This window comes from Gallinula chloropus (assembly GCF_964237585.1).
Source record: "Gallinula chloropus genome assembly, chromosome: 18".
NCBI classification, from domain to species: Eukaryota; Metazoa; Chordata; class Aves; order Gruiformes; family Rallidae; genus Gallinula; species Gallinula chloropus.
In genome coordinates this window covers 2,600,954-2,618,002 of record NC_140103.1, presented here as the reverse complement: position 1 = coordinate 2,618,002, position 17,049 = coordinate 2,600,954, and the positions used below count along the sequence as shown (strand labels likewise).

Sequence of the window (17,049 nt, the reverse complement as noted above, 5' to 3'; positions counted from 1 at the left end):
CAGCTGTTGTTCCCGAGTTTCTGGAAGAGCAACCAGCATGTGGAATTCCTGCTGAACACAGCCCCAGAAGATGCTGCAGCTCACTCTCAGCGCTCAGGAGGATTTTCACGGATGTGATTTGCCACTTAATTCTCTAGCCTCAGAGCTTCTCCATTCCTTTTAGCTGCCATATGCATGCTGCAGCTGCAGCTCTGCACTGAGCACCGCATCCGTGCGGCGCCTGGGGCATGGGGGAGGTTATTCTATGATATACATTGAGCCAAAACTTGGTCTTTAGGAGAAACCAAGCCAAACTCCTCTCACCTCAAGGACTCCCTCTGGACCGGCTGATCCAAGCACAGAAGTTAGCCCAACATCTCTAGCTCGCATTGCAAAGGAGGATATAACATTAATCTATTCACAAAAAAAAGCCACAATTAAGTCATTCCTCTTAGAGCTTAACTATGATAAATGATGCCAAAAGCATCCTTTCTCCAGGCCACTTCCAGCAAAGTTCTAGCCCAGCAGAGATTTCTTACTGTTGTAAGGCCAAGGCAGCACCCTAAAGCTGGATGTTCAGGGAGAGGGGAAAAACCAACACGTTATAAAAATCATCCACTCTTATCGTAACACATACTTGGAAGTGGGGAGACAGGTGCCTAACTCCAGCCGTGGGCGACCGTAATTGCATTTGAAGGAGACTGTCACACACAGTAATCTCTGCTAAGTGCTGTTTGCAGGATAATGTCGTTTCCTTCCCCAGAGGAAAGCCCGGGATGCGACGGCTGCACCGCCACGGACACAGGGACTGCCATGTGGGAAGGGCACCGGTACGCAGAGCTTCCCCCCTGCCTGGCTGCCCAAGCTGCCGTTACCCTGCGAGCTGAGGATGCTCCAATCTACACACAGCCATCCCCTTCTCAAGTCCTGCCATTGCCTTTTGGGTTGGGGCGAAAGGGAAGTTGTGTTGGTTGGGTTTTTTAAACTCCACATGATTCTCTTCAAACTAACACATCTCTCTCAGCCCCAGATCGTGTGTCAGACCCACGACACCAAGCAATTCCTTACCCTGTCCTTTCTTGGTGTTAAACTGTAGTAACATCCAGTTACATCAGTATCTCTGGAAGCACAGTTTCTGCTTCTGCCTTTGCATCTGAGCCCCTTCTCCCATCTGCAGCAGTGGCTATGCTTTGAATATATTATCTCTTACTTTTGCATATGAAATCATTCAGGGTTTTAAAATCTGGCACGTCAGCTGGTTGTGGGTGCAGGTCCAGCGAGACAGAGACTGCACCTATTTGAAGAAGGCACCTTTATCTATTACACAGCGAGTGTAAGATTGAAGTTGACACTGTTGAGAGAAAAGGGCTCCTGCACTGCACACAGACCTCCTGACACTGGCACAGAGAATTCACGACCCTCCTCCCACCCCAAACATAGGGACTCTGAGCTATAGAACCACTGCAGCAACCCGGCTACTTCTTCAAAGCAGTAGTGGTATAGAATAAAAAATTCATGAACAAGCCTGTTTATTGCACAGTCTTCAAATACTACTGAAAAAAAAAAAAAAGAGAGAGAGATAATCCCAAAGTGGTTGATAGCTAAATACAGGACTGCAGCTTTATTTTTATCTTCCCTTTCCTTCCTTCCTCCAGAACCATGTACCACTAAAAACTCTCACTGTGATCAGCATATGGAAACCTCAACACTATTCCACTTTCTTGCTACGACACCGTCTCTCCCCCAGCTTGGCCAGCTCCCCAGCAGCGGCTGGCATGCTGGGAGGGGGACATCCTCCTGCTCAGCCTCTTGGGAAGCGGGATCAAGCCGAGAGGGATCCAAAGCAGACCTCCCCATCGACCTGTCCTGCTGTGGAACTGCAGCTAGGTGCAGTCACCACCCCCGTTGGGCAAGCACAGCAGCCCCTTGGAGCAGCCTGGCAGGAGCCTCAGAGCTGCGCTGACTTCGCATCCCTTCCATAGGCTCCCTCACGCGTGGGCTGGTCCCAGCCCTGCTCTTCCACCCAAGGCACGCTCAGGGAAGCTGCACCACTGACAGCACCATCCCCTGAGGTTGGGAATGCCAGCAGAAGAGCGGTGACAGCCCACACATCTGCTGGTGCTGGGGGCTCTGCATCGTGCGTGCCCTGCGGGGCTCGTCAGAGCCTGCTCAGGTTCCCAGCACCCAACAGACAGCTCTGCCCCAGAGCAAAGGCCACAGGCAGGGAGCGTGTTGCAGTGTATTTTGGGATTTTTGTTACTATTTTTTACTATACATGACAAAGAAGAGGAAGGACACAGCCCCAAGTTCCTCCTCTGCTTCTCTGCTTGCTGCATATCACAGAAACCACCATGAAACCACCGCGCATCCTCCTGCTGCTCACCACAAACCAATCCCCAACCACCCAGGGTCATCAACAGACCCCACAACCCTACATCCCAGTGTTGCCTGACGTGACTGCCCAAACCTGCCAGGCTCCATCAGGAGCTCCAAAGCTCTCAGGGACACCTCCTGCACTGCTGGCACCAAAAATTATGGAAGACCCTCTCCTCCTTCTGGAGTCTGGGGTGCACAAACACAAGAAAGAGCTGAACCTACACTGAAACAAACTCTTGCACAGCCTACAGCCTAAAATCCTTCTCTCATGCTACTCCATGCTTTAAAATGAGCCAGAGGCACGAGGTCCCACTGGCAGCTGTCCCAGCTGCATCCTTTGCCCCAGAAGATGTCCAAGGATGCTGGATGCGTAGCCAGATGTGGTAGGGATGTGGGGCTGCAGCACAACCCATCATTAGAGGCAAAGCCAGCCTGACTGCCACCATGGCTAGGCTAAACCCAGCCTTTGGAGCAGCAATGCTGGTGGGATGGGACCCTCCAGCTGCTCTTTGCTGGCCCAGACCCAGCGTAGGGCAATGGTCTCTAGATTGCACTCAAGGGACGGGACACTTCTCATGAGGGCCCTTGAAACCAAGCTGGCCCAGGACAGCAAGGACCACGCCACGAGCTTCACCAGCGGCAGAGTCTGGCCCTGCATCCCTGGTCCATCAGTGGAGGCAAGCTCAGCCCCTGCCAGGCTCTGAGAGCTGCTCGATGAACAAAGCCGCACAGGAAATTCTGCCCTTTCTTTCTCTATATTTATTAAAATATATACAATCATCTTCTATTTGCTTCTCCTCCCACAGCTCTTATGGTTACCGGGTTACAGTTGTTTCCCCCCCCCCCCATCCTTTTTGTTTTTTGCTTCTGAGTGACATCCCTGTGGGGTCTCCTAATGGCCCCAGTGCGTGGGGAGACGCATGCTCGCTCTGCGCCCCGCTCCCGCGCCGGCAGCACGCCGCAGGCCTTGGCACCGCTCCCCTGGCAAGGAGGGGCAGCGAGCTGGCACGGCAGCACAACACACGGCCCCACAGAGGAGAGGGCAAAGAGCATGTGGGAAGGAAGGCAGCAGAGCCACACACGGCGGGTCACACAACAGGCTGCCTCACACACCAACTCAGCATCACCTTTCCCTGGGCACCGACCTCAGTGGCGCTCAGGGCAGGATGTCCCTGCAAGGGATGTCCCTGGGGAAGGGTTGGGGTGCTCGTTTCAGGCACAGAGCTGCTTTCTCTGCCCCCACCTCAGCATCTGCTCTGTTCCTTATGTCCCTGTGGAGCACCAGCTACCATCACCCTCAGCTGTGTCTTGGCTCGTCGTAGGAAGAACCACAGATTCTGGTTGCACCCTCCCCTCTCCCATCCCAGAGGTCATACGGTGACTCATCGATGCCATTCATAGACATGAGCAGCCCTGGAGCCCAGGTGACGTGTCCAGGGCCACAGGAGGATCTTCCACACCGTGTGGTCCAAAGGCTCTTCTGAGAAGGACCGTGGTGGGGAGGAGCACAGGCACAGGCCAAGAGGCGGGGTTCTTTCCCCGCAGAATACAGCACTAAAACCATCTCCTCCATTTTCTAAGCTCAAGCCCCATAAGTCACTGCAATTAGAATAATCAGAATGGCTTCCAGCCTCAAAAACAATCAACAAGAAGCACAAGTGCTGCCAGCTGCATGAGCAGAGCCTGTTCCCTTCACCCGGGCAAGGAACAGCCACGTGAAAGGAGCGTTTATCATGGGCAAACCCATGGGCCAAACAAAGGGTCAGGAATGTTGAGCCAATGATCTTACAAAAGCTACTCTCTGATAATAGCTGAAAAAGAGCTAAAAAGACCAGCACTACCACCCTGAGCTTGGTACAGGCAGAGGAATCAGGGAAAGGTGTGTGGGGGGATCTATTTCCTTCTGTAAGGAGATGTCCACTGCTTCACAAACACTTCTGGGGTCACCTTTCCCCAATTCCTCCCCAGTGACCACCCAAGCTGCTGCTTTCCATTTCCTTTCACTGTTCTGACAGCTTCTAGCAGCTTGTACAAGGGTTGTGGAATTAATAACCTCGTGATTCAAAGAGCTTAAAGTGCTCCGAAGGATGCGAACAGGATGGTAACACTGTCCAAGTCCTGGATCCCAGATACTCTGAGCAGCTCTGGCCCAAGTCCGGCTTGGTGGGTCCAACAGCTGCAGAACACACACATTTACACACATATATATTGGGGGGTCGGAGCCGATGATCTCTCAAGGTCCCTTCCAGCCCCTGTGATTCCATGACACACACACACACATCGGTATGCTACACGCTCCGTCTCCCAGACTGAGCTCCTACACCCAAATTTGTGCCTCCACAGACAGTTGGACCATCCACGTCAGGAGCTGCTGTTGCTCCAAACCTCCTCAGAGCTGCTGAGCCCTGTGACAAATCCCTCCATCCCTCCATCCATCCACCCATCGCCTCCAGCGCGCGGAGGCAATTCAGCACCGCAGGCTTCGCGGAACAATTAGCGTGTTGTGGATTTGGTGTTGGAAAGGCACAGGAAGCGTGAGTCAGTGCAAAGCTCCACGAGCCCTTCCCCTGCTGGCAACGCTATTTGCTAGAAGATAAAAGTAGAAATTGTACCGTCCAGGTCATCCAGAGCTGGGTTTTCTTATTAGACAGCCCCCCATTAGCAATTCAGCCCCACGTCTCCCTGTTCCCTCCTGGCTGCTGCTGCTGCTGCTGCACACGTATGCTCTGTGCAGCTCATGGATGGCAAAGCCCTGCTGAGGAGTCATTCTGCTCCCCTTCAGCCCCAAGAGCAGAACCTCCAGTGTGTGGGCAGATCGGCACAGCTCCTCCAGCCCTGACTGCAGGGAGGCCAGTGAAGCCATCCATCCCCCTCAGCCAAGGGCAAGGGGGCCGGGAGGAGCAAGCCACAACCAGCCCCTTCCCCAAAAGCATCCCTGAAAGCATCCCGTGGGGAGGTGCTGGGCAGCGCTGGGGGTGTTTCCAGCAGAGGCAAAGGAAAACGGGTCATGGTGATGTCCCCAGTGACTGCAAAGCCACACTGGGAGAAAGGAGGTGGGGGAAGCAGATCCTACACACCCTGGATAAGGCTCCTGTGAGGTGAGGGACCATCTCCGTCTCCTCAAGCCTGGGCTGGGGCTGCAGTGCTGGTGCAACGAGACAGCAGCGCATGGCCAGGTTCTGTCTCTTGATGTGCACCTTCCTCTACCTCAGCCCCAGCCCCTTCCTCACCACCCAGACCCTTCCTTGCCACCCAGACCCAGCAGTCCTGCTCTGTGTTCCTCTCCCAGAGGCACAGGGATGTGCCACAGCAGAGAGGACAACAGAAGAGACACCTGCAGCCCCGGGAGCGTTTTCCATGAGCACACCAAGGGTTGGCTTTAACCCTCACTGCTTCACTTCTGGCACCGTGTGTCCCACCCTTCCCCTTTGCAGAGGTTTGCGAGGCAGCAGCAACCACATGGGATGAAGAACAGGCTGGCGGTGGCAGGGAAGGGCTGATGGGGAGGGGGCTGATGAGCACAGGAGAAGCCACCCACCCAACTGACCCTTCCCACTGGGGACAGGCACGGGAGCACCCACAGCACCCTTCCCAGCACCCACAAACACCACCAGAAGACGGGGCAAATGCGAAACACACTCAGCCTGCTGAGCCAACATCACTAACCCTGCTGGGAAGTTCCTGACCCAGCAAACCCCAGAGCTATTTATGGACAACAACATTAAACTGTATCATCCTTGTAGGAGCCACGCGCTGAGGAGCGGGTTTCTCAGAGCACCCAGCCCTGCCCCAGCAAGGACACCACCCCTTTTCTCCTTAGCACGTTCTGGGTCTGCAAGGTGGCCTGGGAGCACAGGGAAGTTCATTTAAAAGTGGAGTCACCCCCCGACTCTCAAAAAAATGAAGCCAGAAAGACTCGTGCTGCTGGGAGTGAGAAACCATCCCTCCCAGCGAGGACCCATCGGTCCCCTGGGAAATCACCCAGCCTTGGAGGACAGGGTGCCCTTGCACACAGGGATAACACACCAGGCTCATGACTCATGCCAATCGACCCAAAAAACCCCAAACATCTTAAACCTAAACAGATTATTAACCTAAAGGGAGAGCAATTCACCTGCCACCACATCTGGCTCTGCTCCTGGAGCCAGCAGCCAACTCTCTATTACCTGCTTTAGAAGGGGAACACATCTCCTCCCAGACTTACCCCCAGGCTGTGCCTCAGGTCCCTGCTCCCACCGGTGGCATGAGGAAGGGCACAAAGCCCAGTGGGTCTTGGCCAGTGAGAATTCTCCCACGAGGAACCCTCTTGCCCCCCAAGCCCTAACACCCCATGGCAGTCTCAGCCCCACCAGCACACCCTTCTGCAGGCAACAGCAGCCACCACTCCTACAGCCTGGGGGACAGAGAAGCTCCCTGCTACCTGGAGAGAGGATTAAGACTCCTTTTCCCTCTTGATGTTGCCCAATCCATTTCTTTTTCCCCCTGGGGCTTCCCCTCCCTCACAGAGGGACCAGTGTCACTCCACCTTGGTAACCAGCCCAAACCCTTGTCTCGGCAGATGACCAACAAGCAGGACAATGCTGCCTGTTCCCAGCTCAGGATGAGCAAGGAGATGCTCTCAAGGCAGAGCTGGTTACTCTCCAGAGCCATTATCCACAGGAGCATACCTGGCATGCCACCACACACAATCCTGGCAGCATCTCGTTCCTCCCTCACCCCGAGCTGTTGTAACCTCGACCACAGCTGCCAGTGCCCTGTATTCTTCAGGCTCACATAAACACCCCCCCAAAAAAAAGGGGCTGCAAGATCAGGAACATTCTAATTCTTGCTAACCATCTGCTGGGAAAATTCTCCCTTCTGCACAGCCCCAAACCACTGTAAGAGCTAGGGATGAGGAATGAGAAGTTTCTCCTCCATGCTCCAGACCCCTGCAGAACGCTCCCTTCTATTGAAAGTGGAAAATAATAGCGAGACGTGGGAGGAGGAAGAGTCTTTTCATACTGCTCAAGGAAACAAAGACTTACAGAAATAAACCCAGAGAGGCAGGCTTGTCAGCCCTCTTGCCAGGCCAGGATGCGATGGGACGAAGGGAAGGATGTCTCCTGGGTGGTAGGACAGGAGACAAACAGGAGGGGAACTCTAAAGCAAGTATTTTCTGCGGGGTCCCCCAAGGCTCGTTGCTATCCCAGGGATTCAGAAGTGACAGTGATGACTACAAATTACCTGGTGTGATCGAACCTCAGCCTGACCCTAAAGAGCTGCAGGAGGATGCTGCAGCACTGAGCAAACTGATGATAAAATGCCAGACAAAAATTAGCATCAATAAATGCCAACTGATCTGAAAGGGGAGGAAAAAGCAGCACCCCCCCTCCCTGTGGGGGCACAAGAAGGTCTGTGAATTAGCAGGCAGAAAAGAGGAAGAGTCACAGTCAGTGATACCACAAAGCCAGCAGCTGACTGTCAGCAGTAGCCCAAACCCAAACTGTTGAGAGGCTGCTGCACTACAGATAAAGCCACCACAGAGCCACACACACTCCTGGGTCCCCTCTTCTGAGAGGACACAGCACAGGGGAGGGTGATGGAGATAAAGTGTTCTGTACGAGGACAGACTAAATAGACGAGGAGGAGTCTCTATCCTGGAAAGAGACAGGATGAAAGGCAGGTGGAATCAGAGCGGACAACCAGGGAGCAAGCACATCACAAGCGCTGCAGGGACCCAGGGAAATCACAGGCAGGCTCAAAGGGAAAGCAGCGTGTCTTCTCATAGAGCAGCTGCTTCAGAGAAGTCATAGTACCAATGGGTTCAAGAGGGACCAGGCAAATCCCAGGGGAGACATCCATCCATCCATCCATCCATCCATCCATCCATCCATCCATCCATCCATCCATCCATCCATCCATCCCACTACTGCTGGGTAAAACCTCCAGCTCAGGATCCCCATCTGACACGCTGCAGCCGTGCAGCCCCAGGAAGGGTCACTCTGTACCTGTGCCCCATCACTGGTGCTGCCAGAGGCCACCAGGCCAGAGGCACCTGAGACCCACTGCAGCTCTTTGCCTGGTTTTATTCATAAGAAGGATGAATGAGACGTTCCACACTCCGGCCCAGCTTGGCATGGATGCAAGAGAAACGCTAACAAGCTCCAAAACAAATTGTGTTCAGCACTTGGGAACCAGGCGTGGAGGTCGGGAAGAGGTCGCTGGTGGGGAGCTGGGAGGATTCAAATAGATGCTGTAAATATTTTTGCAGAGCAGAACGAGCCTTGAGCACAGGCAATGACCTACTTTGCTGTTCTCCAGCAAAGGGTGACACAGCCATGCCTGAGCCCAGCAGCGGTTTCTAAGGAGGACATTCAGCATGTCCTTTGTTAAACAAAATAGCTGGAGTGGGGGGGGGGGGTGTCCCCAAACCTCTTCCCTCTGACCCAGGTGTGCTGGTGGCTGCTCTCCAAGGCACGACCTGCTGACAGCCCAGTCCAGCCCCGGATTTCAGACTCCTGCCAGAGCCCCGTGCTTCCCTTTCCTAATTCACTGGGGAAAACAAGAGCAGAATTCCTTCTTATCTCTGCTGCATAAACACCCTGAAAACACAATGTGTTGGGCCCTGTGGGTTTTGGCTCCCTACTGCAGTTCCTCCTGGAACAGCGAGGCCGGGATCCCCGCGGGCTGCCAGAGCCGCAGCCGCTGCAGTCACAGGCCTGACTTTTTGAAGCTGATAAAGTGTCTAAGCCAGTAATCTTGCCCAGAGGAACTGGTTATTAATTAGCTACAGAGCCTGGCTCAGGGGGAACTCCACCAAAGCAGCATCTTCTTATTCATTTCCAGAAAATGGAGAACTTTAAGGGAACAACAGGCTCTTGGCTGCAGGGACTGTCCTTGCACTAAGCTAAGACAGTCCACTCGATACACCTAAAGCAGATGTCATGGGAGAGTCATCCTGGGTCCAGATGAGTGCTCACAATGAGCAAGAATCCTTTAATCAATGTTTTTGCCTTACCCCCTCCCCCCCCCTTCACATCACTCATGGACTCAGATCAACTTTCCCACGTTTTCTCATACAAACTCAGTCCTGGGAACCCACTGATCACCTCAGGTTCAGCACTGACAGCAAGTAAACACCCTCCTTTGGACCCAAACAGAGGATTTGACCAGAGTGGCTGATGGTATCTACAGATATATTTAACCCTGCTGCCACTTGCAGTGATTTCCAGAGCCCAAAAGTACAACCAGTCCTGGCTGCCCAGCCAGGCAGCACTGAGGACAGTCCCCCCCCTCACCCCCCATCACACAGCCCCATCAAACCAAGCTGGCACTCCATCAGCACGCCCAGCTCTCTCCAGTTGCTGCTCTCCACCCCCAACCTCAGCACCTCAAGCACTTGCACCAGAGCAGCCCCGGCTGGGACCCACCTTCCCCCCACATCCCGCTCCCAAACCCATGGCCAGACACCCGAACACACCCTGCTCAGCACCGGCCTTCGACTGTTTACTCCAAGTACAAACAGCGGCGCTGAACCTGAGCAGGGCAGGGCAGGCAGACAGATCCCCCTGTCAGGGATGCTGAAGCCAGGCATGAAAAAAGCCACGTACGTCTAAGGCCCCGACAGGATCTTCCTAAGCAGCTGCTCCAGGGACCATCCCGCATGTCTTCTCCTCTGATCCCTTCCTTCTCAAACGAGCCCCAGCAGCAGGAGGCAGCAGATGGAGAAGCCAAGCCTCCTCCCGCACGGCCCTTCTAGTGTGGGATATTTTTGCGTTGAGTTCTTCCACGTGGCCCCTCATCCATCACTGCTCCTTTCCCAGGCTGCCCTTACAAGGGCAAGGCAGCGGAAGCGGAGCCGCTGGCCCGAGGAAATCCTGTATTCCCCTAAATGACGGGGCAGCTCCTCGTACAAACATTCACCCAGATTTCCCATGAGGTAGGAAAGTAAAAATTAGGCTGCTTGTACCCTCTGGGTGCCAGAAATGCGTATTTGCTCTCCAAACATACTTTCAAGTGCTTTTACGGTTAACCCCTTGCTTTCTGGCTGGAAGGGGCTTTCAGGACCATTGTCTCCTTACGACGAGGGCCAGGAGAAAGCCTGAGGACATTTACACACACACCTCCACCCTTGGGAAACTGAGAAGATGGAATTTCTCTTCATCAGCTTGTCAGCCAGCATTTGCTAAGCAGAGTGGGAATCCAGGGTCCCATTTATCATAACAGGGCCAGCCCAGCCAGAGCCCCCTTGGCCATTCAGCAGAAGGGACACCGAAGGCGTCACCTGTATCTCCTGCTCAGAGACATTCTGGCTCTCACATACCTCTGGTGACAGGTCTGCTTGCCTCCCATCACACCTACGAGTGTACACCTGGAAGTATGGAGCAGAGACAAGCTGAGGAGCCTGTACAGGACTCCCAAACCCCGCTCTACCCTGTAGGTTGCACACCCATCAGATGGGAACCCCACATTGGACACAGACAGGGTGCTGCCTTCACAGCCCTTTCGATGGGAGAGAGAGAAAACCCACAGGAGGCAAGGATGAAACTCTTGTGCTGGGCACCAGCTGAGTGGTAGCAGGGTGTTCAGTGTGGATGATCACCCACTGAAAGGGGATGCACACCCCCAACCCAGGCTGCAGAAGAGGAAATCAAGCAGCAGAGTAGCCAGCAGCCCCCTGGCATCATCTGATGGGGAGACAGCACTCACTGCTCTGCCTGCTCCCCGTTTCTTTTAGCCATTTCACAACAATCACTTTCTGCTTCTTTGCCTAACAGCACTGAAAGACTACAGCAGAGATCCAGGCTGCTCCCAGCTGGAGCTGGGGAACCAGGGTGCTACAGGAAAAGCTGCCAGGTCCCCAGGGCTCCAGCCAGCTCGTTCAGTATCTCTGCAAGGGCAGCAGAGGGGCTGAGTGCAGGGCAAGCCACAGAGAGCAACAGCATTTCAACCTCTCCAGAGCTAAAGGGGGTTAGAAACACACTGAGCTGTATGATAATAATTAGAAAACAAAGCTGTTCCAGTCAGATCTAAAGAGACAGAGGGGAAGACCTTTGGAGGAGGATTTTGTTGTTGTGCATTAGATGAGGATAAATAACCCCAAGCAGTGCTGCAGCCCAAGTAACAACGAGCAATAACGGCTGCCCAAGCTGAGAGACTCATGGCTTTCCTGTAACATTTGAGTCTGAACCCTCAGCGAGCTGCTGTCTCTAGCCTGATCTCTGATCCCACACACACACAGATGCATTCAATAACCTCCTCAAGGGCACCATTTCTGCAGACACACCAAGTACAGGTGAAAACAATGAGGAAATGGGGTTTGGTGAAGGCATTGCAGCTACACAGCCCCCCTAGCATGCCCAAGGCAGCCGAGGTGTTCTTAGGAGTTAGGTGGTCCTGGATCCTGGGGCACCGCAGTGCCTTGGACACAGTGGACATCCTGCCTCTTACAGAGAGATCAGCAGAGGGAATGATGAGGGACTTGATCTCAAGAACTGATATTCAAGGATTTTACCACTCACCCTCTCCAGGGCCAAGTACTGAAAGTTAATGAGCTCACCTAATAGACTGTCCTTTCTTTTTACATCTGGGCTTTCAGGAATAAAAAGTGTCTCCCTAAATCACAGTGAGCAGATGTCAACACAGAAAACCCCAGCTGAGCAGCCCGGGGCACAAACCCAGTCAAGGTCCTTATCTGCCAAGGATGAATTGATACACACCCTTCATTTGCTCATTTAAGCCAGCAGCTGATGAGTGTGACACTCAGAAGAGCCACACTGGTAAACTTAATCCAGTCAATGGTAACATAAAGGAGTTATGAGGAAAAGCTGGGATACTTCAGCAACAAGCACTCATCCCCTTGGGAGACACACCTGCTGCTGCCCATCCCCATGAGCTCCTCTGAGCATCTCTTCACTTCTACACCTCCCTGGCATCGGACACTGTAACTCCGGCATAAAACCAGCCTAAAGCCGTCCTGCCCCTGGGGAAATGCAGCCTTTCTGCCTGCCTACAATTTAGTCCCCTGGTTCGGGGTGGCTTTGGGGCTCAGCCAAACCAGCTCCTCTGAAACACCACCCGACCCACACACCGTGGAGCACAGCCCCTACCCGGGCCAGGCATGATGGAGGGGCAGCACCGACCCCCTTCCCACGGCAGGTATCACTGGGACCAACAACTCCGGGATCTCTTGAGCATCCCCTGCCCCTCACTGCTCCACTCCCACGGGGACCCTGCCCAGAGGGGGGGTCTCAGGGACCCAGCCAGGCCTGGAAGCGTGGCAGAAACTTTCTTCCAGCCGCGGGGTGCGGGAAGGGTGGTGGGAGCGGGGGGCGAGGGTCCTGCCCGGCTCCCCCCGCGGGGTCCCGGCAGCCCCTCCGGGAGGGAATAGGCTCCCCTCGGCTCTGCAGCGGGGGCTTCGTGGTCCCCCAGCCCCGCGGCTCTCCCCCTACACCCCAGCCCCTCGCCCCCCGGCCCGACCCCCGCGGGCAGCCCCCCTCCCCTCGCCGCGTCCCGCCGCCGGGTACCTGTGGGCGCTGCCATCGTCGTAGACGAAGGAGCGGTTGGTGTAGCACTCGGTGCAGACGGCCCCGCCGGCCGCCCTGCCCTCCGCCGGCCCCGCCGGCTTGTAGATCCCTTGCAGGCTCCGCTCCTCGCCCGAGAAAGGCATCAGCGAAGCGGCGCGGCTGCCCGGAGAGCCGAGCCCGAGCAGAGCATGGGCGCCCCGCGCTGCCGAAGGCGCCGGCCGAGGGCTGCCGGCAGCGGGCAGAGCCACAGCCGCCGTCCCGCTCCCGGCCGCCCATCACGGCGCGCCCCGCCGCAGCAGCCCGCGGGCCGGCCGGGCGCTCCGCATAGCGGGGGCGAGCCCGGCGGTGGGGTGGGGGCGAGCAGCAACAGGTGCCGGAAAGTTACGGGGCGGGCTGGGGGATCGGGGGAGGAGGGGATGCGCGGAGCGGGAGGGCCGGTCCTGCCCTAGGCGCACCGGCGGAGCGGTTGCCGGTGCGGCCGCCCCGCTCTCCGCCTCCTCCCCCTGCCCGCCGCCGCTGCCCCTGGCGCCCAGCCCGCACCTCGCCCCCCGCCCCGCCCGGCCCCGCCGCGGCTCCGCGGCGCCCCCTGCCGCCCGCACGGCCCTGCCGCACGCTCCCCCCCCCCCACCCCCCACCAACCCGTCTCCCCTTCCCGCACCGCCCGAGCCGGGGGCACCGCTCAGCGAACCCACCCCAGGCGCCCAGGGCGCGACCCCGGCCTCTGCCCGCTCGCCCCCCTGGGGGCTGGGTGGGGGGGCTCGGCTCTCATTTTTCTTTCTTTTTAAATGTGTATTTTTATTTAATTCTATTTTATTTCATTTTTTATTTTCGTTTTAAACTTCATTATTTTATTTTATTTCACTTCATTTTGGTTTATTTCACTTTCTCTTGCTTCCTCCTACCCGTATAAATATTTGCGCTGAGCGCCGCTGCGGCCCCGGGGTCGTGCCGAGAAGCAGAGAGCCCGGCCAAGCCCCCTCCTGCCTGCCGGGGAATTCCTGTGCCGTGCTGAGCATTGATCTTCCCGGGGGGGCCCTGCTGCAATAACACGGCCCCGCCTCGGGGGCAGCTGGAAACGAGCCGGCTGCCTCCGGGAAAGGGTCCTCGGTGCCTGCTCCCCCCGCCAAGTTCAGCCCCGTGTGTGCTCCGTGTCAGGAGGTGCCACCCGTCATGATGTGGCCAAGCCCCAAGTGCCCCAACGCTGCTGCTGCCTGAGCTGTGCACCCCCCTCGGGGGGCTGGAAGCGAACCCCCACAAGCATCCTCGCAGGCTCCCACACCCCCCCTGCACACCCAGGGCTCTCACTGGCCCAGGGCCATGGGCAGCACAGAGCTGGGCAGGGTGGCCATAGAGCCCCCCCAGGACAACAGAGCCCCAGGGAGTGGCTCTGGCACGATCCTCCTCTCCTTTTCCACTTCTTTTTATTTCTTTTCCAGACACATGCTGGGAAGTCCCCTATGGAGCTGATCCATAGGATCCAGGGGCTGCACCCACAGAAACACGGTGGCCAGACAGCCCCACGCCTCATGCATCACCCTCCTGCCACCTCCACCACCCAAAGCACCAAAGCCCGCTCCAATCCGACCCCAGGGGAGAGTGCTGCCATCCACAGTGCTGCTTCCACGGCGGTGCTTTCCCCCCAACAGCTCCAGGCAGCCCCTGTCTTTCCCTCCCCCTGCCCCAGGGCTGCCCCCCAACCCCTGCAATCCCCCGTCACTGCCCCCAAGGAGCCCCAGCCCTCGCGTGATGCATCGGCACACGGTGCCCGTTGGCTGCTGCAGCCTCCAGCTCCAGAGGAAAGAGCCCACTCAGAAACACTGGGGTTCAGCGCTTCTCACTGGGACCGGAGACTCTGTTTCTCCCACAGCATCTCTTCCTCCTCCCTCTCTCTCCATATGGACTCTCCTACACTGGGAGTCATCCGAGAGAAAAGCAATTAATACTCCCCGTGCGATCCAGCCGAGCGATGCTTCCCGACCCATCATGCTTTCAAGTAGGGAAAGTTATTCCTCATTCACTAATTGCCTCACATTGTCGGGTGCAGAATGTTAACGTGCAGCTCTGTGAGGAGAGGGGTGGGTGGCACAGCGGCGTATTGACATGCTGGGTGATAACACAGGCGTGGAGGAGGAATTATTTAAAACAGCTACGGTGGGGGTGGGGACAGAGGGAAAAGAGAAATGAGAAATGAAAGAGAAAAAGCCAGAAAAAGAGAACATCCCCACCCAAATGCTGCAGCTCCAGCGGCGAGGTTGGCCCCGTTCCACCCATCCCTCCCTGGCATTGCTACCAGCATTGGGGTGGGCCAGCCATGGAGCTGTGCCTGGAAGGGTGCTGATGCCTCCCCAGTCCAGCTGCAGAGGAGGGGGGATGCTGAGGCAGAGGTGTGGCTGCTGGGGACAGGGACAAGCTGTCCCGGTGATGGCACTTGGTGGGATCCCATCTGGGAAAGGTGACCTGGGCACCACTCCCAGCTCTGGCATGGCTCAGCAGCACTGCACCTGCAGCCTTTGCTGCAAAGGGTATGACTGGATCCTCCATAACAAACCTCTTTACAACCTGTAGTTCACAAAAAGCCAGTGGTTGTTTTCTTGCCCTGCTATTCTTTCACTCCAGAAGGTGTTTCAGGGCACATTGTGTGCTGTAGGACAGGGAATCACCACGAGGTGGGCTTTACTCACACTCCGACACTGACTGCTGGGGGATCAGTGTCTGTCCCCGGGCTGAGCCCTCTTGTTCCTCCTCTGCTGTTCACAGAGCAGGCTGTGCCTCCATCCTGAGCTCTGGGGTTGGATGCACTTGGGTGCTGGGTGTCTTCATGGCAGGTCAGGGTCTCTGCTGGATTTCCACTCCCTCACGGTGCCAGCTGAGACCGTTTCCCTGCCGCAGGATCACTGGCTGTGCTGGAGCCTGGGGGGCTGATCTGGTCCTCCTGTCCCTTCTTGGGCACATGGATGCTGTGGCATCCCACGCCAGGACTGTCTGACCTCCAGGGAGGCATTTGGGGATGCTGAGATCACCATATCTCCCTCCTTCAGTACTTCTTCCCCGTGGCTTCCCCACACGCTCGTTAGTCAGCAGCACTCCCTCCTCCTAACGAGGATTCGCCTGACTGCAATTCCCAGCCTCTTCCTACTAGACTGAGCCTGCTTCTACCCTGCGTTTTCTCCCCATGAAAACACACTGCATCACAAAACCCCCCTTCCCTTTTTCCACAGAAAGCAAGGCATGCTGAGTGCTCTCCCTCCTCCCCGAGGCATTTTCTCCAGGAGGGACCTGGCATGGGGCAGCAGAGACTCATTTCTGCTGTTTCTGTGTCTGGGAGAGCAATAAATAAACCCGGGGGAGGCAATGGTGGGCATGAGTCAGAGGCAAGAGGGAGAGAAAGTCATCTGAGGAGCACATTGCCCAAGCCCAGCACGCCGCGGTGCTCCTGGAGTGAGGGTTCGTGTTGGAGGGTGTTCTCGTGCTGCTCGAGCTCCCCAGTGACCCCTGCGACAGGGCACAGCCTCTCCAGCAGGAGCCTTGGCCACAAATGGGGGCTGCAGCCCCCTCCTCATCCCCCGACCACCCCCAGCTCCACAGGGCTGGAGCACAGCTGGATCCATCCAGCACCCTGCAACCCAGAGGGGATATACTGAGGTGTTGCACAGCCCCAAGACCTGCACTCTGTTCCCATTTCCCTCCACAACCTTGGGCAAGCTTTGTGTTTCTGGGTACGGCACAGACACACACACACACACCCAGCCACCCTGGGGCAAGGACCTCCCAAGAAAGAAGAACCCCCCAGCACGCTGCCGGGCGCCGCTGCAGCTCCAGCACAGCCACAGGGTCAGGCACAGCAACGCCTGATCTGCTCCCACCTGCAAACACTGCCGAAGCCTGGGCTGCATTTAACCCAGGGGAAGCTCCATTCAAGCCTCAGAGCCTTTGGATGTTGTGCATCGAATTCTTTCCCTGGGAAATCCGGGTCCAGAGGCACTCAGCCAGCCTGTGCCTAACGCCGGAGCGAGAGCACCAGGAGCCTTGCGTGGCACACTCTGAGCATCAGTAACAAGGGGACAGTCCCCTGGTGGGCTGCAGGGCAGGTGACTTTTCGGTCTGGTTGACAGCCTGGCAGAGAGACAACCACTCAGGCTGGAGCCCTGTAGCCTCTTGCTGTGCCGTTGTTCTCCAGCTCAGGCTCTCC

General features: G+C 56.4%; 1 protein-coding gene across 1 annotated transcript in view; it reads right to left on the bottom strand.

Moving 5' to 3' along the window:
• KCNT1 (potassium sodium-activated channel subfamily T member 1) overlaps positions 1-13,003 on the bottom strand; it is a gene marked incomplete at its 5' end in the record, with an annotated part of 81,369 nt that extends 68,366 nt beyond the window's left edge. The window contains one exon of the mRNA XM_084272649.1: positions 12,861-13,003. Within this exon, the coding sequence (XP_084128775.1) occupies positions 12,861-13,003 (143 nt within the window). The remainder of the gene's footprint in view (positions 1-12,860) is intronic.
• Positions 13,004-17,049: the final 4,046 nt, after the last annotated feature.